The 23,170-nt window shown below is 33.4% G+C and overlaps 1 protein-coding gene across 4 annotated transcripts in view; it reads right to left on the reverse strand.

The window, feature by feature from the left end:
- The window catches only part of LOC6041679 (potassium voltage-gated channel protein Shaker), a 229,733-nt gene extending 206,826 nt beyond the window's left edge, over positions 1-22,907 (reverse strand). The window contains exons 1-2 of one of the 4 annotated variants that reach the window (XM_038261203.1): positions 22,775-22,907; positions 14,200-15,369 (exon numbers count right to left, since the gene is read on the reverse strand). In XM_038261203.1, coding sequence (XP_038117131.1) covers positions 14,200-15,164 — 965 coding nt within the window. In that variant the 5' untranslated portion in view covers positions 15,165-15,369; positions 22,775-22,907. Of the gene's footprint in view, positions 1-14,199; positions 15,370-22,774 lie in introns of those variants that run through there. The other 3 variants (XM_038261209.1, XM_038261223.1, XM_038261216.1) reach the window with 3 other exon arrangements.
- Positions 22,908-23,170: the final 263 nt, after the last annotated feature.

Consider the following 23,170-nt stretch of genomic DNA (forward strand, 5'->3'; position numbering starts at 1 on the left):
TCTGTGACTCATTTGTGTTGTACTCACCTGCAAGGAGAAAATGACACAGATATAGGGAAAGAAGAAGAAGAGGAAAGAGAAAGAGAAGAAAAACACAGAGAAACGAGAAACTATGAAACATTTTGGGTGTCGACATTTATTTGATAACATTTATTTTCAACCTTATTTGCATTTTTTTTTTTTGGCGGCGTGAATTTTAACGACAAAATATTTGTGTTTTTTTTTGTGCACAACATCGCTGTGAAGAAGTTAGGAGGCTGCTTTAAATCTGCAACAATAATTTAATAAAACGTAAAATTTGTGATTTTTTTTATTTCTTAAATCTTTAAAAAGGCTCAACAATTCTACGAAAAGGGGCGATGCGATGCGATGCTTCAAATCTACACACAAGAAGCTTCCACAGCCGGCACCGGAAGAGGGACCAGAATCCGGAACCAGAACCACCGAAGATCATTCCGGGTGCTAAACTTAAGAAAGAGAGAGAAACAGTTTCTAATCTACGAAAAACATTGATAAGTGTGAGCAAGTGTGTTTTAGCATTAAGTGAATTGTTTAGCAAAATAATGATTTTTTTTTAATTTTTTTAGTTGAGTTTATTTTTTTACCAAATTTAGAATAAAAACAAGAAAAAAGCTATTAAATCAAGGCAGTAAAAAATAAATAAAAACCAAACAAAAGGACACTGTATCCATTCTCCTTGGTCTCTCCTTGCTCATAAAAAACGTCACAAATTTGCATTTTATTTTTATTTTTTATTCAACCTTTTTTTTGCATGTACACAAAATTTGCGGAAGCCATTTTTTTTTGTTCTGACAAGTACAAAGCTCAGCAGTGGGTTGGCACCTCCTGTTTGTTGTGGCGGAGAGAAAAAGAGACAAAAGAAGAACGAGAGAAAACAGGGAAACGGAAGAAAAAGTGATACTTGCAAATGATACAGAAAAAACCGTCACGGAAAGCACAACACACGTGAACAATTGTTGCGCTGATATTTTCTTCAAAGTGACGTAAGTGACAGTTTAAGTTAAAATCATAACAAAGGCGCATACGTCACTTTGTAATGTTTTCACTTAAAAGGTTCGTCGACAAAGTGACGTAAGCGACAGCCTAAAAAACTTATTTTTTGGGGGAAAATGTCGCTTACGTCACTTTTCTGTAAATTGATTGGAATGAGCAGTTTTTCCGGGAGGGAAATCGGAGAGGGGTTAATTGCGACAAGGCGCCACCGTGGAGAGAGTTGCAGCACAGTGTGTGTGTCTTTTTCCCTCTTTTTTTTTTGTTTTGGGCTGTGCTTTTGTGACGACGCGCCACATGGGGTTGAACACCGTCTAATTGCCAGGTGATTACAGGGTTGGGAAAAAGCTACTCTGGCGAGAGAAATTGTGAGCAGGAGAGAGTAATAATGGAACAAATTTGTACAATTAGCACAAGTGAGATTAAGGGGGAACTTTTGAACCTCACTTTTTCAGATGATTTTTGGGGGAATGTTAAGGGATAAATCTAGCTGATAACAAATGTTTAAAGGCAAACTTCGCGGTGCCAAACTGTGAACGTCATCATCCATCATTCACACACACATGCACACCGAGTCACACCAACGAATCACACATACCAGAAGAGCTGAACAGTTTTCCAATTTCCCAGGCGCAATATTTACATCCGCTTTGATGGATCACTCTCTGGTGAGGTTCTGAATAGCAGCAAAAAAAAAATGTCGAACTTCATTCACGATTTGCAAATTGTGAGCATCAATCTGTTTGAGTGCACACTAGCGTGGGTCGCTTTTGGATTTGAGTCAGAAGTGGGGAGGCGAGGGGAGCTTGATTTTGGTTTGGCAGATAGATAAACTATTGTTGGTTACACTTGGGAAGAGTGACACTTTAACTGTTTAGTTTTTGAAGAGGATATACTATGTAGAATTGGCTATTTTTTTTTAATCCTCTTTGTTTTTTATCAGATATTCAATGAATAACAATATAAATTTAATAATCATTAAACATTTTATACAAAAATAATCAACAAAAATATAAAGCAAAAATTTCACAAAAGCGTGAACGTAATCTAGAAAATTAATAAAGCATTTTTTCTTATTAAAAAACCAAACAAAAAACAAAATAACAAAAAAAAATCAGAAACCATTTCTAGTTCAACAACAGAATTCCTTAGAATTTCATGTTCTTAACTGTTGGAACAACTAATATAAGAATCTTACAACACTTTAAAAAATATTCAATGATACTAACCGAAGCAAACTGAAGAAATTTCAAAAGCATTTAATTTAATTTCAAATGTCGCAAAATTTTGTCAAATGTCGCTTACGTCATTAATTTTCAATTTGAACAGCCCTAAAAAACACATTTTAGCTTAAAAATGAAGCATGCCATATTAGACAAAATACTTTAAAATATAATTCTCATGATGTGTATAATTTATAATTTTGATTATAATGGATTATATAATCAAATTTTTTAAGAACTAACTCGGAAAATTTGTCGCCTTCAGAAATTTTTTGATTGTGAATTTGGACTGTTTTAAAACAATAGCACTATTAAAAAAAATTTAAAACACTCTAACAAAACACCCTTTCAATACAGAATGGTGTAAAAGTCAATACAAAATAGTTACAGTTTTGATTTGCACTCAGTTGTCAAAATGTCGTTTACGTCACTTTTTCGTACTAGACAAGTTTTTGCTACAGAATCAAAAACTGGGCAAATATTTGTATGCATAAAGACAATTTGCACTCGATGGGAGCCATTCGAACCGATTTTGGTCCAATTGAACAATAATAACAGTTGAAAAGTTCAGTGAAGTACTCCAAAAGTTATGATGATAAGAAGGTTAATTATCGTTGGTTATATTATCGTCAAACGATAACGATAATGGAAATTTTGTCTGCATTTTCTTTTTTTTATTCTTAAATTTTCAAAAATATTGTAATTTTTGAAAATACTCAAATTTTTATAATTTGCAAATCGGAGCGAGATTTCGAATGAATTTTTACTTCATTAGAGTTTTTTTGTGAACCACACTTTTTTCACAAAGCACCGTAATTTTTAAAAATACTCAAATTTTCATAATTGGCAATTTTAAAAGAATTTTCACTTTATAAGAGTTTTTATTTTAAAAAACTCAAATTTTCCTAAAATATCGTATTTATTCGAAAATACTTATATTTTATCAATTGGAAATACGGGCAACGAACGAAGCGAAATTTGTATGTATTTTGGCTTTATTAAATATGTTTATGTAAATACTAAAAACAAAACCTAAAACGCAGATTTTTTTGCGAAAATAGTCAAATTTGTGTAATTTCCAATATGGGTATAAAATGAAGCGAAACTTTGAATGCACTTTCAATTTTTTCATGTATTTATGTATAATACTAAAATTTTCACAAATTAACGTTTTTTGTTTCAAAAAGGCTCATTTTTTATTTGAAATATGGGTATGAAATGAAGTGGAATGTTGTATGTATTTTCACTTAATTATAGTAGTTTTGTAAAAACCTAAAATTTTCATAAAGTTTAAAAAAAAATAATAAAAGTGCGATATGTAGTGAAAATATTATTATTTTTTCAAAAAAATATGATGAAATTGTTTACAAAATTACGCTTCGTTTGATACCCATAATGCAAAAAAACTTTGAAAATCTGGCAACCCTGCCACGAAATACCACCATTTAAGAGATTTGACAAGACCAAATACAGTAATTTATAATTTGTATTTCTTTCAGAACCATCTGACTGCATATAATTGTACAGCACTTTGAAGACCCTCTTGAATATATCTCAAACTATGAATATCTGGCAACCCTGTCGCGAGATTCGACCACTTTGATCACATCAAATTTAGAAGGAGAGATTTTGTGAATTTAGATCACTGAAAAGCATCAAAGTAAGACATCAGGAATGTCCTCTAGATTTTTGAAATAATTTCATCAAATTTTTTAAGGTCATTTTTGTTAAACGTATAAGTTTGAGTAGTGACAAAGATGAATTTTTGAGATGACTAGAATTATTATTGTACTGTTTTAATTTTTTTTTCTTATAATTTTTTTTCTCATTTTATCTTTTCCCTTACCATGGCTTTTTCGGTTTCGCTTTTTTCACCCGCCGTCTATATTGACACTCCGCATTCCTTCTCCTCATCGCCGGTTTTTGGGGGCCCCCTTTGACAACGTCCTAGCACCTCAAATCTCTTCTTCTTTTTTCGCACTAGGGTGGTGAAAATTGCGAGAAAGAATTACAAGTTAATTTTTTGTAAAAAAGGACAGTTTTTACACTAACATAAAACACTTAACATTGAAAATTGTGAACTTTTTTCACAAATAAAGTGCCATTAGTGCCACATTCGATGGAGACGCATTGTGTGTCCTACATTTCCTATTTCAATTTTCCCAAACTTGTGAAAAATGTCCCTGCAATAATTTTCAACCCCTCTCACAGCAGTGCCTTAATCTCTTCCGAAACCCCGCTCGTCACACAAGCCAGTAATTACGTGCGTGTTAGTTGTGTTACTGTTTTCGTCCTACCCCAAGCCCCTTCGACCCCCCACCCCTTTTTGGAGTAAATTTATCATCCTGAAGTAGCACCCTCCTGCGCCAAGCGAGAGAGAGAGAAAAGAACAAAGTCCCCCACCCTACGGTGGAGTTTCCCACATTGTGGGTCCACCAACTCTCTGACTGTGCGTTACACCGCAATAAATCGATGCCAAAGGCTGCCAGACGCTCGCTATCATTTTGGCAAGCGGGAGTAACAACCAAAGTAGGGAGTAGAAGAAGAGGAGAGATGAATGGTGACACGGTGGGTTTGAATTAATTTGCATTTTGTAAAAAACAATCCTTGAAAAAAGATGTTGCAATTAAGCTACAAATTACTAGAATAACATAATCTGAAAAAAATAAGAAACACATGTAAAGAAATCTAATTTCATTTTATTTATTCCTAGTCTATCTTCCTAAAATTGAATGAAGCTTTTGTAACACTTGTGCAACATCTTGTTTCGAAAAAGATGTTTCAGTTTAGTTTAAACAGGATGTGTTTAACAAAAACAAAGCTAAAATTTAATATTATTTGGTTATTGTAACATCTGTGCTACTTAATTGTAGCATCTGAGCAACTAGATTGCAACATTTTGCGCTAAAGTATTTGGTTTGTTATTTTATTTCTGATTTCTATAAAAGGTTTCTAATTGCAACCATTCAAAAAGACGTTGGATAAATGGAATCTAATCTGACTTGAATTGTAATTTCAACAATAAGGCCGATGCAAATATTTAAAAAAGTTTTTGTCCCTCGGCCCTGGCCGAGGTCAAGGGGGGGGGGCAAAAAAATAAAAAAATATAAAAATTTAAATAACAAGCCATTGTCTTCACATTTAAATGAAAAAAGTGTTTTAAAATGCATTTTACACTAGTTCAGTTGTTTTGCAATCATTAGTTTTCAAAAAAATTAAGATCTGACAAAAACAAAAATTTTATCGAAAAAAAAGATTTTGCATCGAAAATTTTCAAAAAATCTTAAGATTTTTTAATAAATCCAAACATGCTAAAAATGATTTTAAACGCAGGAGAATGTATTTTAATTTGATTTCAGCTGGTTGCACTTGAATTTTCATTGAAATGTTGAAGTTTATTGTAAAAATAATTTTTTTGCCCCCTGATTTTTCGGGCCAATTTTGAAGGGGGGGGGCGACAAAAACTTTTAAAAATATTTGTACCAGCCTAAATCATTTAAAAAATTTGTTGCAATCAAATTAAAATCAATTTGATATGGCTTCCTGCATACGAATTAATTTTTTCACAGCTGTTCTACTTTGATTTGAAATTTTACTACTAAAATAGATGGTGATGGTGGTTATTCGTTGGTTAACGGCAACTTGAATCTATTGCATTCATTGGTAAATAAATATGAAATATGACAACAACAAAGAAGCTATCAATTTAAATTAAAAATAAAGTTTTTCAAGACTTTCAACCAAAAATTTCTTTTGGAACATCTGAAACAAGATTGAAACAACTGAGCAATTATATTAAAACTAGTATTTATCATGAACTTAAATTATTTTTAAATGATTTTGTAAAAAACGTCTTACAATAATTTTTTTAATAAAAACATCTGTGCAACTTGCTTAAAACATCTGTGTAACTTGAGCGAATTTTGTTTTGATTTTATTTTTTTAATTTAAAATAAAGTTTTTAAGAATCCTCAAAACCACATATATTTCTACATAAACATCATTATAACTTGATTAAAACAACTGTGCAACTTGGCTGAAACTGGTTACTTTATGAATTAATTTCAATTTAAAATAAAGCTACAGAAGCCGTCTTATGACAATTTTTCCTATGAAAACATCTGTGTTGTGATTGGAACATAGCTAGGATGAAGCAGTTTTTAATCATTTTTATTTCAAAATATATTTTTTAGACTTCTTAGTTCTTACTATATATATTTTTGCAGAAACATCTGTGCAACATAATTGAAACAGGTTTACTTTATCAATCCTTGATATTATTTTACTTATGAAATCATTCTAATTTTCCACATTTATTTTGACTTGTAAGAACGATTAGCAAAATGGTAAATTTTGATTTCAACTTGAAAACAAAAATCATAAGGATGTGACAAGAAGTTGCAAAACGGTTACCATCGATAAAAAAAAAACGTTAAAATTTAGAAAACAGTTACGAACAGATCAATGTCCATTAAAATATAATTTATTGTGACCTTAAAATCAAATTTGAATTCTGTAACATCTGTGTAACTTAATTGTAACAACCACTTAAATATAAAAAAAATCATTGTTTTTTTATTCATGCTTTTGATAGTGAATAGAAGAGAGACGATTGGCAACGTTGTAATCAAAATCTTCAATAAAAGATGTTGCAAAAAAGTTGTACAACGGTTGCAATGGTAGAAACTGATACAATTTTGCAACAACGTAGAAGTAATCAATTTTCATTCGAAAAATATTTGATTGTGCCCACCTGCGAACAAATTTCACTCTTGTGACATCTTTGCAACTTGAATTCAACATGAATTTAATTTAAAATTACTTATTTTTATTTTTGTTTGTGATTGTAATTCTTACTAAAAGAGGTATGACAGTCAACTTTGAAATAAGAAGCTTTCAATACCGATGTTGCAAATAAGTCGAACAACGGTTGCATTGGTGAAAACTTATAGAATTTTGCAACAACATAGACATAATCAATTTTCATTCAGTATACAGTTAGTTGTGACTACTTACAAAACAATTTGACCAATTTGATTGCATTTTTTTTACATGAAATTTAATTAAAATTGAATGTAAATTCCTCCCTAACCCACCGCGCAACAAACACGCCCAGAAAAAGCCTCCTCCTTTTTTCGGTGACTTGGCAAGTGGAGCCCCGAATCGCCAATGACCCGCAATAAATTCAATCGGACGGCCGAATAAACAATAACCGATCCGTTTCGTTCGGTGTTTTGTTTTTGTTGTTTTTTTTTTTTCAAGTGAATGCACCACTTTTGTGACCCTTTTTCGGGCCGAAATTTCCTTTGACGAAGTCAAGGCATTAAAAGTGAAAAACAACAACAGATTAAAATGTAGAACGAAGAGGGTTCAACTAGTTTCGACTTTTTGAAGCATGTGAGAACTTAGAACGGCGTGTAATCCTCACATGTTGGGGATTATTGAACCCGGATCGCCAGAAGTCAAACGACTGGGGGGTTTGGTTGTTGAATGGAAGGAAAGATTAAACTCACTCACTTTCGAAGAGGGGTTGTTTACATAGCTTTGGACGATCAAGGATTGAAGGTTGGATTACGGACGAGAGAAGCGAACGAGTCAATATTGGTTAAGGTTTAGCAGTTGTTTTGAAGTAATAGTTAAAGTTTGTTCAAGAATGTCTTTAGTAGAGTGTTGTGAGTAATTGTGGGATCTGTTTTAGTACGTGTGAGTTTTTGTGGGACACGTCAAAGTGTTTGTGGGGTATGTGTGAGGTTTGTGAGATGATGTGGGGTCGTTGTGAGTGTGTGTAAGTGTTTGTGGGATGTGTTTAAGTAAGTGTGTGGTTTGTGTGGTGTGTGTGAGTGCCTGTGGGTTTTTGTGGGGTGAGTGTGAGTATAAAAAAAAACACCAGAAAAACTCTGTTTTAAGTAGAAATCCAATTTCAAACTTAAAAAAAACTTTTCCCAAACTAATCTCAACAAGTTTCCAAAAGAATTTTCCAATATCTTTACCTTCATCGCCGACAACATCCTTGTACCCATTACCAACAGAGAGGGTATTAAAAAGCCAACTTTACAAGCACTTTTCTACCACCAAACAAGCCCCTCTTTTCCTCTTTAGTGAAAACTTTTGTGCCAAGGTCAAGCCACCCCACTTATTCCATGTTCGCGCAATCTTTCATCGGCAACATGTGGCCATATGTGAGAGGGGAATTTTGCTTTATTTTTATTTTCCAAAGGCGCGAATCGGGCGATAACGAGGCAAAACGATTGCTTTTTTCCTCGTGTAAAGTTTGCTTCCCTTTGAATTTCAGATTTCACTTTCTTCTCGTTTTTTTTGCTTCAATTCGAGATGGTTAAAAGACGAAGCAAAACGAGCGTAGCATGAGTAAGCAAAAGAAGTTTAGGTTGAACGACAAAAAAAAACAAATCCAATCAGTTTAAGGGACGACCCAAAAGACACAACACAAAAAAAACGTTTTGTTGTCACAAAATGAGGAAAGTTTTTCAGCCTCAATCCCTTCGGAAAGCCCAGACACGCACAAAACGCCATTCCTTTGCTTTTGTTTCAACGACCGAGAGGAAAACTTTAAGCACAGCAACGACCGAACACACGCTCAAACAAGAATACACACACACTCGCATATTACACACTTAAGCTTAGGCACGCTCGTTTGCCCAACTACTAACGACGATGGTGTTCGAAGAAGCAGCAAGAAAACAGTGCTCAAACATGAACTTGACTTCTTCTTCGTCTTTATCTTCAGCTCAGTTTGATTTGCTCCTTAAGGCTAGGCTCGGTTTGATTGACTTTATGCAAATTAGAAGCGCTACTGTTGTGTGTGGGGTTTTGTGTGCTTTTGTGTGCTTTTGTGTGTGTAAGGTGAGTCTATGTGTCTAGCCCATGTACAGCTGTGGGGGTTTGTGTGGGTTGAAGAAAACAGTTTATTTTGGCATGAGAACGCTCGAAATAGTGATTGAAGAGAGGCTTGCATACAAGCACAGTGAAAATCTGACTAAAAATGCTAAACTATTCGAACGAAATTCAACATCTGTCAAAACAAAATAAAAACACAAGTTGGTCATTTTCATCAAAATAGCTTTATTCAAAAATATCTTCAGTTAAACAAAAAAATTCATAGCAAAACTAAATCTCAACTTATACTTGGGCACCCGCTCAGTTAGCCGTGCATTTTTTTTTTCCTTGGGAAAAGCTGTGGGAAAACGGAAGAAAAACAGCATGATAAAAAGTAGGCTTTGTTTTGTTACACACATACACGGACACACACGCACGCACGCCTGCTGCTGCTGCTACTAAAAAAAAGTACCCATGTGATGAGGCGGCTCGCTTTCAGCGGTAATAATAAGCCATGAACCCTGCGTGTGGTCGTGTGTGTGTGTGTGGGTCTTTGTTGTTTTTTTTGCGTGTAAAAAAGGGATTTTTTTGGTGTGGAATATGTGAGTTAATATCGAGAGTGGTGCAGCCAAAGGGTCTAGGACGGTACCGTCATGTAACTTTTATTTCACTTTTTCGACCTTTTCTGGTAATTAAATAAATAAAAATTAATACTTTTTTTAATTTCGCTTGTCAAAAAATCTTATGGTATCGGATACTTATCATTCAGCAAGAAAAACAATTTAGTAGCGAAAAGATGAACTTTTCAGCACTTGAATCGAAAAGTAATACTTTTCGACACAGTTATAGTCATTGTGCTGTCCAAACCCACGTTTTTTCAAAATTGCAAAAAAAAAATTCAGCATTCGTCATATTTATCCAACTTGCACTGGATAAAAAATCTTGTTGCATTAATATTTTAATTAAAATATATCCATTGAAAATGCTCACACATGCTCGGGTGGCAAAAATAATATAAATATTGAAATAACAAGCCATAGTTTGCATGAAATACTGTTTTAAAATGCATTTAAACTAGTTCAGTTGTTTTGCAATCATTAGTTTTCAAAAAAAATAAGATTTGACGAAAACAAAAATTTTAGCGAAAAAAAAACATTTTGCGATAATAAACATCGAAAATTTTCAAAAATTCAAAAGATTTTTAAATCAACCTAAACATAATACAAATGATTCTAAACGAAGGGGAATGCATTTTAAATTGATTCCTGCTTATTGCAGTTCAATTTCCATTGAAATTTTGAAGCTTTTTGAAAAAAATATTTTTTTTGCCCCCTGATTTTTCGGGCCAACTTTGAAGGGGGGGAGACAAAAACTTTGAATAAAATTTGTACCAGCCTTATCTAACATCATTTTTCAATTACATTGCTTTTTATCAAATAATAAATTTTCAAAAAAAATTATCTTGAAAAAGGTTGAACTAAAAATACTATTATTATTACTACACATAAAATTAATAAAATTTCACAATATTTCAATACAAATTGCATTAACAAAAATTTGTAAGAAAAGCCAATAGAAACTCTATTTAAATTAATAATATGTTTATTAAAACCAATTTCAATCCTTATAAATATAAAGCACGTATCTTCGAAATTATTTACTCACATTTTTATTACAAAAAAAATATTTTCGCATATGTAATAAAAATAACATTTTGCAGCATTAGGCTGGTACAAATAATTTTAAAAGTTTTTGTCACCCCCCCCCCCCCCTTCAAAATTGGCCTGAAAAATCAGGGGGCAAAAAAAATATTTTTACAATAAACTTCAAAATTTCAATGAAAATTCAAGTGCAACTACCTGAAATCAAATTAAAATACATTCTCCTGCGTTTAAAATCATTTTTAGCATGTTTGGGTTCATTAAAAAATCTTAAGATTTTTTGAAAATTTTCGATGCAAAATCTTTTTTTTTCGATACAATTTTTGTTTTTGTCAGATCTTAGATTTTTTGAAAACTAAAGATTGCAAAACAACTGAACTAGGGTAAAATGCATTTTAAAACACTTTTTTCATTTAAATGTGAAGACTATGGCTTGTTATTTAAATTTTTATATTTTTTTATTTTTTTGCCCCCCCCCCTTGACCTCGGCCAGGGCCGAGGGACAAAAACTTTTTTAAATATTTGCATCGGCCTTAGTTATTCTATACAAGTCCAAATTTCGCTAGCTTTTCATACTAAATGGGCATTTGAAAATTCGAAAATCTGTATCTTAAGAAGAAATCTAATAATCGATTTGATATCTTTGGCAAAGTTTTATTCATTTTTTTTTTAATATTAATGATGAATTTCCCAAAACATGTATTATTTTTTATTTTTGATTTTTTTTAATGTTTTAGTGGATTTAAAAGACATCTTTGAGATGTTGCAGAACTGCTAAATATCTGAAAAAAAAATTAAACATTGTTTTTTTTGTAGAATTTGTGCGTTTACACCATAATTTCGATTTTTTAAGTATTTTGCAAAACATATTTTCGCAGATTATGTCCTACAATTTTAAATTTTTGACTCTGATGATAGAATTGCTGATTGTTAGATACAGGCTCAATATTCCTACAATCAGACCATGGAATCAACAATTCAGGGTGGCCACTCAAGTTGCGAAATCGGAAAAAAAATCTAGAATTTACCATCATCCGCAAAAAAACGAAAAAAATCGTGAATTTGAGGATTTTTGTCTGTAAGTTGATAAAAGTCTGGAATTCAAGCGTACTTGTTTGAAAATAATTTTGTTTGCTGATTAGTTCGAATATTTTTTTTAATATTTTGTAAAAAATTTCAAATACATTCAATTCGTATTAAACACCTAGAAATGAAATGTTGAGAAAATATCAAAAATATCTGAAAATTTAAACAAAAAATCAACTTACAAATGAATGTTTACAGTTTAATTCATTGAAATAACGTGACAAACCAATAAAATAAAAATCGAAAGATTTCTCGTGTTCAATGAAAAACAATTGAAAACCTTTTTTCCTTTTTTTTTATATGAAAAAATATTGAAATTGTAAAAAAAATGTTTGCGTGGACTGATAGATATTTAGTTTTTTGAAAGAATAAAACCATAAAGCTAAAAAATAAATCAATAATTATTAACCTTTTGCTATTCTTTTTCTTTTCCTTTTAAAACCATGGAATAAAAATCCAATGTATGATAATGTTTAAAATGCAGCATAAAAAAACTTATGTATTTTTTGCAATTTTTTTCTGGTTTTAGTTTTTATAAATAAAATTTGGAATGGTCTTTATATTTTTTAAACAGTTTCTTGAAAAAAGATGCGATTTTTGAAAAAACAAACAGTTTTTTTGCATTTTGAAAAACATTTTCCTCCTGACTTGGAAAAGATTTGCAACGGACTGAGTATTAAAAAATTGCAAATTGTAGGCAATCTATGCCCTAATTACCTACTAAGAATCTGTATTAATATATAAAAACATATTAATTTTTTTTTTATAAACCTTAAATTTTAGTAATTTCATTTTATCAGCAATTTCTATTTCTAATAATTTTCAATCGAATTTTCAAGATTTTCAAAAAAAAAATTGCCCCGTGCAAAAATAAATTCTAGGTCAGTACTAGACTTTAGAGGGCCTGCCCAACCTTTTCGGCTCAATTTTCACATTTTTTATCGTCAAAATTACAATTGTTGATTTTTTCATGGTTTCTTTGATGGAATCGGTTCTCAGATGACCAGTGAACATAACTTTGATAAAAGTTTGAAAAAATATTTTTGCGGGTCGTTTTTATATAAGTTTTAAGGGGAAAATTGGTCCGGCCCGCGGGCCGGATTGATTTTTGACGTAAAATGTAGATAAAAACGACTTGTATAAATATTTTTTCAAACTTTTGGCAAAGTTATGTTTACTGGTCATCTGAGAACCGATTCTATCAAAGAAACCATAAAAAAATCAACAATTGTAATTTTGACGATCAAAAATGTGAAAATTGAGCCGAAAAGGTTGGGCAGGCCTGCTTTAGAGTGTTTATCCCTCAACTCTGATCGACAACATGAGAAATTAACCAAACAGTTTAAAAGGTCATCTTGGATCTTGAATCTAATTGTTAACAAAAAATGCATAACAAAGCTTTTTGAGTACCGTCAGTTGGGGTGACTATGGGTCAAAAAACGATATATCTCTGAATTTGTAAAAAAGGCCGTGGCAAATATTTTCCAAAGTTTATGTCGCCCCCCCCCCTCCCCCCCCTTCAAAATTGGTTTAAAAATTCAGGGGCAAAAAATACTTTTTCAAAAACTTCAAAATTTTAATGAAAATAAAAGTCAAATCAACTGAAAACAATCTAAAACGCATTTTTCTCATTGATCATCATATTTAGCGTGTTTGGGCTGGATTTAAAATATTTTTAATTTTTATGAAATTACAATGTACATTTTTTGCATTTTTTTGTTAAAATCACTGACGGAATGTGAAAAACACATGCGCCTCCATAGATTTATTCTAAGAAAGTTAGATTCAATGGAGGCGCATGGTTTCTTTAATAGGCACAACATACTTTTACCCTAAATTTGTTAAGTTATAAGAGCTGGCTAAAAAAAAACTAAATTTTAATTCTGTTGACTAGAGCCCATATCTAACATAAATTGACAAGAAATCAACAGAAAAAATGACTCTAAAAGGCTTTCGAAAATCAAATAAAAGTTATTTTAAATCACAACAAAAAGAAATGTTTGTTATTATTTAAACGAGTTTCAAAAAACGTGTGCAAATAGAAAATTTATCAACATGGCTTATTAATTTTTAGCATTGTGTTTAATACATTTGCACTAAAAAAGGCCTTCCAAATTTACCCTTTCTATCCCTTTGGCTGCACCAAACCCCCCGTCGTTTCATCCGTGACCCAACTCAATTCTACTACAGTAAAGAGAGAGGCAGACAGCAAGCTTTCAGCCAGTCGGTGGCAACTGTACAGTAGAAAGCAGTAGCAGAGTAGGCTTTGGAGGCACGTGTGGCGGCAGAGGGCGGTTGTGTGTAGAGAGTGAGGTGAGTGGTGGTGGCGACAGCAACTGGAGGCGCGCGCGCGAAAGAGAAAAAAAACTCAAACTCATATTTACTTTGCTTGCTGCTGGGTTGGCATGCTTGGATCGAACGTGGCGTCGCCATGCTGCTGCTGTCCTTGCTGTTGTTGTTGCTGCTTGGAGGCCAGGTCCTGCTCGCTGTTGTCCTTTCGGCGTCGTGGCCGCCTCATCATCGGGTCGGCGTCGTTACCTTCCATGCCGCCGCGGCCACCGGCTCCTCCACCGCCTCGATTCCGCGGGGGTCCGCCCGGAGGTTTCGGCTTGGGTTTTTCCGGTTCCGGCTTGGGCTCCGGCTGGTGCGGCTTCTTTTTGGACGGTTTGGCCTGGGCCCGTTTTTTGTGCTTGCAGTAGCGCAGGAACAGACACTGGCAGGACGCGGACAGATTCGTGGAGGTCGCGCCGTCCACCGTCATCGGTGTCTCCAGCTCGGAGTAGATCGACGCCGGCCCAAAGCCCGAATGGTTGACAGTGGCGTAGTTGTTGTTGTTGTTGTTGAAGTTGTTGTTGATGCTGTTGAGCCGGTTGAAGTATTCGTGCTGCTCGTCGAAGAACGTTTGCAGGTAGTAATCATAATTAAAGCTCCCCTGCGGATTAACATACAGATGATGGCCACCGAGTCCGACGCCTCCTCCGTTGTTGTTCTCAATGTCCAGGTTGGTGGTCCCCGGGACCGGTGGTTGTGGAAGCTGACGGTGCTGCGGCAAGGCTGTGCTGATCTGTGGTGCAGGCTGCTGGTGTTGGTGTTGGTGGAGGTGGTTCGAGGAGATCAATACGAGTGGCAGTGTTGGGTTTTCGTTGCGGGCTGGCCGCCCGTTCGGAACCGATGCCGCCGGGGACGGTTGAGCTGGCGGAGCGGGGGTGGCCGCTACGGGTGGAACGTGGTTCGGTTGCTGATTGCGGCCACGGCCAGCGGCAGCACCGCCGCCGCCACCTGCGCCACCTTCGGCGGCGTTGTCCGTGCAACATTCGAGCGATTCGGCACCGGTGCTGGCGGCGCCCATCGTTTTTTTTATTTGTTTGCTTTTTATCACTTGTTTTTGAGTTAATTGACGGTTAGTACTTGTTTTAAAATTGTTTTTTTTTTCAAATATCACTTTATTTTAACACACACATAATTTCACGAACAGTCTACAGTATTGTTTCTTCTTCTTTTTTCGCAGGCACTCGTTCCTTGTATCACTCAGATGCGATTGACTTTTTTAAAATCTAATTATTTCTAGCAAAACCGTTATCTTCATCTTCAATTAAAATTTAAATTTCTGGATTTTTTTAATGTCTAATAAACAAAATGTTCCATTTTTGCTTTTTGTTTTTGAGTGTTCGAAAACACCCAAAAATCGAAAAAAATATTTTTGTTTATTGGACCATTAAAAAACACTCTAGATCAGCGATTCTCAACGGGGGTACCGGGCCTACTTGATTTACACGGTAGGGGGTACCAGTCTAGAAGAAGGTTGAGAATTGCTGCTCTAGATTAATTCTATGAAACTATAAAAAAACAACACATAATATGATCACTTTTTCTAAATTTAAACTCCTGAAAGTGATTAAAATTAGTTGTTTAGAAGATTTTCTTCAGCCGTACAACTACCCAACGAGGTTTACCTAGTTGGATAAATACTATAAATACGGTGCTAAAAAAAACAAATTTTGCAACGATTTGAACACATTTTTTTTTAATTCCGGAAAACGCCTTTTAACCCTACAATGTAATTTTTTATGGTAATTTTAAGTAACTTTGGTTCTACGAAAAAAATAACTTTTCTTGTTTGAAATTTTTCTTGTTCCGTTTTTAGTATATTATTTGTAATAATCATGTTTAGTTTATGTTTGTTTCTTAAAGAATTTGGTTTATTCTTACACCTTCCTTTATAACTTGCTGCATTTTTAGTTTTTATTTCAGATTTTTACATACAATTTTTCAATTCTTGTTTGTTTTGCACATTTTCTACTATATAATGATACCATTATCATTCTTATTATATAAAAATTCGTAGAAGCATAGTCTTGGGTATTACAGAAATTCCTGCATACTTATTTTCATGAAATAAATTCACATAATTTCCTTTTAGTTAGTGAAAAACACAGACCCCAGAAAAAAAAACATTTCACAAAGCATTGGCTAAGTCAAATAAAGTTATACAAGTCAAAATTTAACCTTAAAATTTCAATAAAATTTACGAGTTATTCTTCCCAACGCTTTATAAAAAATTAATTTTGGCAATTTTTGAGTTGGGTTGCAGATGGTTAAATTGGATTTTTTAGTGAACCGTTTGTTTGCCCGCTTAAATGTTATTTGCTGTCCAGATAAGTATCAAATTGCAAAACAAAACAGTAACATTACTACATTTCGATAAAAGTGCTAAAAAATGAACTTTTCAGCACCCAAACTGATGCTGGAGAGTACTTTTCAGCACTGCTTTTTGGGCGATGGAATAGGCCGTTTCGTTACTAGGAAATTACAGGAAAAGTTGGTTATTTGAGTAAAATTTGTCTATAAAACGAAAAAAAAATTGGAAAAATATATTTTTTTGAAAACGTTCGAAAAAAAAATTGGAAAACATTCTTGAAATCGTTTTCAGAAGTAAAATTGAATTTGTATTCGAAAAGTACTTTTGCTAAACATTGATAGAGTTTTTCAAGTTTAAGCCTGATATATTTTTTTTTTGTTTATAAATTTAAAATTTGATAAAAAAACGTAACTTGATCCACCTTTAGGTGGTTGGTGCCTTCCTCTCATTTATAGAGTGATTACAATCCCCTAAAGTGTCCACATGGTTTATGGATCTCCCCTAACGTGATCGCAGCACCTAAGAGGTCCTAATAAAAATAAGTGACGAATAAAAAAAACAGACTTCCTACAGACTTTTTGTCAAGATTATACAGACACCGCCTTTCAGGAAAATGGCATCCCTCTACAAGGCTTTTTTCGTGGCGACCAGACGGGACCATTTGAGGTTATGTAAATTCAGACCATTTTTTAAACTGCTTGTAATTATAGATAGGTAAGTCAGATCTTGATAATTCTTAGTCCACAAGAAAGGTCTTCTCATATGCTTTCTAAAAATATATAACATGTGAGGGTTTCATGAAAAAACCACCCTTTTTACCATAATTTTAATTTAATATGAAACAGTTTTTTTAACATAACTTTTTAAATACATGATCAAACTGCATGAATTTAAATAGCAACTTAGGGGACGTTAAGACGGATCGATTAAAACCATTCCGGCCAAAATCGGTTGAGCCTGTGATAAGATATTCCAGTGACATTGATTTGGTACACATGTCTACATACAGCCAAACACACAGACATTTGCTCAGCTGGTGATTCTGAGTCGATATGTACAAATGAAGGTAGGTCTAGGAGGTCTAACTAAAAAGTTCGTTTTTCGAGTGATTTTATAGCCTTTCCTCAGTAAAGTGAGGAAGGCAAAAAATTATGAATGTCAATCGCTGAAAGCTTTTTTTCGAAAAAAAATCTCTCAGGTTTTTAATTTTCAAAGATTAATAGATCTAATTTTTGTATGCAGAGATATGGCTTTTCAAAAAAAGCAGAAGTTTTGTAAGTGTAAATAATCTAGTTCTTAATTTTTTAAACAATTTTTTTTCAACTTGTTATTCTGATTTTCATAAAACGTTGTAAAAAATTTGAAACTCAAATCCTAAAAAAAATTCAAGAATGTTTTTCAAACCGTTTTTCGAAAATTCTCATTTTTTTTATTAAATTCAACCTGAAATATTACAAAAAATGCAAAATTCATTTTTTTCCTTAGAAAAAATATGATTGCATTCTTCTCTAAAAAAAAGGACTCCAAATCGAAATTAACTGAAAAAAAAACCTCCTGGACTCACCTTCACGTATACATGTCGACTCAGAATCAAGTTCTAAAATTATGCATAAAATTTGAAATTCAGTATTTTTTCGTTTTTTCGAGGTTGGTGGCCAAAAGCTAATTTTATTGCAAGTTTGTGTCCCTGCAAAAATTACCCAAAAAATCAGGTTGCGTACAAAATTGACCAAGTTTTTTTTTGTTTAATAAAACTTGTAAACTTGTAAACTTATAATAAAATTTTAAACTATTTATAAAACACGCTTTTTACTGCTGTTTAAACAAAAGTTTTTTATATTCATTTAACAAAATTTCATTTTTTTAGGCTAGAGATAGGTAAAAGACGTAAAAGTTAACGATTTTCTATAGTTTTCATGAATTCAATGATATTCTGCTAAATTTTGATAGCAGCATAAGTTTTTTTGGACCTCAACTAGAGCTTGCTTTAGTTATGATTTAAAACCATATTTTTTGCTTATTTTATAGAAAAATAAATAAAAAAATTCAAACAGTTTCTGTATTACACATTAGAAAAATCGGGATTGCCTCAAAAGGCCGAAACTCAAAAGGCAGAATCTCGGAAGGCTGAAATTCAAAAGGCCGAATTTAGTCTTTTGCTCAGAAGGCAAAACGTCTCAAAAGGCCGAATGTTTCGAAAGGCAGAATGATTATGGAATTCAGAATTTTGTTCATATTTTCACGATTTTCATTGATTATGATGTTCAAAGATACAGTAAACTAATGAACGGTGTTCTTTTTTTATAATTTTGAGCGAAATGAGTACATAATGAATACGTTATGTTTATCTTTACCGATCATATTGTTACCATGCATACAAATGAGTAGAGTAGAATTAATTAAAGCATTTCAAAAGTGTTTCAATCTTGTTGTTTATTGAATTATGGTGACGATAACCGAAATTTGATCATTCGTCACCAAGTACTTAAATGAATTCAAATTATCACAATTAATTTTTTGCGCCAAATAAATAGAAACATTAAAAATTTAGTTAGAAGCAATGCTAGAAAGTTATGCCTTCTTTATTTAGAAACCAATTTTTGTTACGTAACTATGGTTTATAAAAATAAAAATAGCAAACCGCGCCCGAAAAGGTGGAAACGCATTCCAAACGAAGTTTGGAATGCGTTTCCGCCTTTTCGGGCGCTGTTTGCCTTATGAGATTCGGCCTTTTGAGCGTTCGGCCTTTTGGGATTCGGCCTTATGAGATTTCTGCCTTTCGAGTAATTCGGCCATTTGAATTTCGGCCTTTCGGGATTCGGCCTTTTGAGATTCGGCCTTTCGTAGGAGACCCGAAAAATCCGTAAAAAAGTGACTGTAGAGCAATTCTCTACGAAATCGGTCTTTTTTCTTCAATTTTAATTTTTGTATTTTTTAATCCGGCTGAAACTTTTTTGGTGCCTTCGGTATGCCCAAAGAAGCCATTTTGCATCATTAGTTTGTCCATATAATTTTCCATACAAATTTGGCAGCTGTCCATACAAAAATGATGTATTAAAATTCAAAAATCTGTATCTTTTGAAGGAATTTGTTGATCGATTTGGTGTCTTCGGCAAAGTTGTAGGTATGGATACGGACTACACTGGAAAAAAATGATACACGGTAAAAAAAATTTGGTGATTTTTTTATTTAACTTTTTATCACTAAAATTTGATTTGCAAAAAAACACTATTTTTATTTTTTTTTTATTTTTTGATATGTTTTGGAGGACATAAAATGCCAACTTTTCAGAAATTTCCAGGTTGTGCAAAAAATCATTGACCGAGTTATGAATTTTTTAATCAATACAGATTTTTTCAAAAAATCGAAATATTGGTCGCAAATTTTTTTCAACTTTATTTTTTGATGTAAAATCAAATTTGCAATCAAAAAGTACTTGAGTAAAATTTTGATAAAGTGCACCGTTTTCAAGTTAAATCCATATTTAGGTTACTTTTTTGAAAATAGTCGCAGTTTTTCATTTTTTTAAATTAGTGCACATGTTTGCACACTTTTGGAAAAAATATTTTTGAAAAGCTGAGAAAATTTTCTATATTTTGCTTCTTCGGACTTTGTTGATACGACCTTTAGTTGCTGAGATATTGCAATGCATAGGTTTAAAAACAGGAAAATTGATGTTTTCTAAGTCTCACCCAAACAGCCTACCATTTTTTAATGTCGATATCTCAGCAACTAATGGTTCGATTTTCAATGTTAATATATGAAACATTTGTGAAATTTTCCGATCTTTTCGAAAACAATATTTTCAAAATTTTCAAATCAAGACTAACATTTTAAAAGGGCGTAATATTAAATGTTTGGCCCTTTTGAAATGTAAGTCTTGATTTGAAAATTTTGAAAATAATGTTTTCGAAAAGATCGAAAAATTTCACAAATGTTTCATATATTAACATTGAAAATCGAACCATTAGTTGCTGAGATATCGACATTAAAAAATGGTGGGCTGTTTGGGTGAGACTTAGAAAACATCAATTTTCCTGTTTTTAAACCTTTGCATTGCAATATCTCAGCAACTAAAGGTCGTATCAACAAAGTCCGAAGAAGCAAAATATAGAGAATTTTCTCAGCTTTTCAAAATATTTTTCCAAAAGTGTGCAAACATGTGCACTAATTTAAAAATGAAAAACTGCCACAATTTTCAAAAAGTCACCTAAATATGGATATAACTTGAAAACGGTGCACTTTATCAAAATTTTACTAGAGTACTTTTGATTGCAAATTTGATTTTACATCGAAAAATAAAGTTGAAAAATTTGCGACCAATATTTCGATTTTTGAAAAATCAGTATTGATTAAAAAATTCATAACTCGGTCAATGATTTTGCACAACCTGAAATTTCTGAAAAGTTGGCATTTTATGTCCTCTAAAACATATCAAAAATAAAAAAATTAAAAATAGTGTTTTTGCAAATCAAATTTTAGTGATAAAAGTTAAATAAAAAATCACCTTTTTACCGTGTATCATTTTTTCCAGTGTAGTCCGTATCCATACCTACAACTTTGCCGAAGACACCAAATCGATCAAAAATTCCTTCAAAAGATACAGATTTTTGAATTTTCATACATCATTTTTGTATGGACAGCTGCCAAATTTGTATGGAAAATTATATGGACAAACTAATGATGCAAAATGGCTTCTTTGGGCATACCGAAGGCACCAAAAAAGTTTCAGTCGGATTAAAAAATACAAAAAAAATCGAATGACCGAAATCCTAGAGAACTGCTCTGTATTAACTAGTAAACTAGTAATTACTAGTCTAAAAAATAAATAAATATTAACAATTTTGCATGAATTTGGTTAAGGAAAGTCAAAATTACCAGATTTCTATTTGATGATATTGGAAAAAAATAATCTAGTGAACAATTAAAAAAATAAACTTCTGAAGGATTTTTAAATCAGTAATAGACATATTTTAAAGTATTTTCCTGACAAAAAGTAAAAGAAAATACGAATCTGCAGGAAAATGAACAATTCAAGCCCATTCTTGAATATTCCAGTTCCCTGCAAAAAAAAAAATACGGATGATCGAGTCACGTTTTCTTGTTTTAGTTTTTTATCACTTTCACGTCTTTTTGTTGAGCTCAGTCATGCTCTAAAAATGTGCTAAATTGTTTTGAAAATTCTATGTTTCAAATGACGTCCAAAATGACAAAAAAATATATTGCGATATTTTGGGAATAGTGGATTTGGTACTGTAAGAGTCAATCAACCAATCAAATTTGCATAAAAAGAGCTCGAAAAACTCGAACTTGATGTTAAAATGTGTAGGGGGTTATGTTGCACATGACCAATATGACACAGATCTTTGTGCAAAACTTTTATTCCAATCCAATCGATATGATTGAATTTGAATAATTTTTTCAAGTCCAGTTATTTTACAGAAATAATCCGGATCAGCCATTCTGTACAAATGCTTAAACTAGTATTTATCAGTAAATGACCTCTTTGCAATAACAAGACAAATAAATGGCAGTTACACAGTAGACATTCAACAGGTGGACTCAATTGATGAATATATGGATTATCTCATTTGAATTTCAAAGCATGTTTTTATGGTTTTGTGTTAAGCTTCTGAGTGATACAAGCAAACAACGATTTTCCAGTTTCTTGAGTATCCCAATTCCGTTATCGTCACACCGTTCAACACACAAATCGTCACAATCACAAACAATCCAATCCCGAAATGGTTTATTCCTTCTCCCTGCCAAAAAAGACAAAAAAAAAACACTTTTCCAATCCAATCCACTCCAATCACATGTCGTTCGTCCGTTTTGCGACTGTTGCTGCTGCTGTTGCGTTGATTGCTCCCCATTTGGACCGTGTCCAACCACTTATTCGTCGTCTTCTTCTTCTTCCTCGCTTTCTTCACTCACACACCGTCCAAACGTGAAAACTATTTCTGTCCTCTCATTTAAATTGCATCTGTCTGTTGTTGCTTCCCCCCTTGAAGGAACAAACACAACAACAACAACAACAACAAAAGCAATAAATAAGCTCCACAAGTCCTTTCTTGCGTTCTTCTTCTGCTGCTTCTTCGTTTTGCAAACAATTCACGCATCGTCCCGTCTCCCTCTCGCAACGTCGCAGACTCTCTCACTCACACAGCCGCGCACTTGGTTACAGACACACACGCCAAAAATTCGACGACGGATGTCTCCGGGTTCGAAAAACTGACCCGGAGCCGATTCTTCAACGTCAGACGGAAAGATGAAGAATCGGCAGCAGGTTCACGACCCGTGTGTGCGTGCGCGTGACAAACCGGATGTGGCCAGGCCAGACGGAATCCGTCAACTGCGGCCACCCAAGTTACACAATCCGGACGGGTGGAACAACACACTCTCCAGGACCAGGACGACTCTCTCCGCGTGGTGGCGCTTCACGGCTAGAACTAGAACAGAATTTCGCCAACTCTCTGGTGTTGGCGGCCACGTGGTGGTGTGGTTTGGGCCCGCGAACACACACACACACACCCGTGTCGATCCTTCAAGGATTCTTTTTTTTTTTTCGCTTCGCTCTCTCTGGGAAATTCTCTCCCTCGGAGGTCTCTCACTGCAGCAGCAGGTCCGGCAGTCAAAGCAAAAGGAAATTCACACCGTTTTTCAACTCCCACTCCGGGAAAACCCAGACGACGAAAAATGAGTAACAAAACATTTGG

This window comes from Culex quinquefasciatus, chromosome 1, assembly GCF_015732765.1.
Source record: "Culex quinquefasciatus strain JHB chromosome 1, VPISU_Cqui_1.0_pri_paternal, whole genome shotgun sequence".
In the NCBI taxonomy this organism is placed as follows: domain Eukaryota; kingdom Metazoa; phylum Arthropoda; class Insecta; order Diptera; family Culicidae; genus Culex; species Culex quinquefasciatus.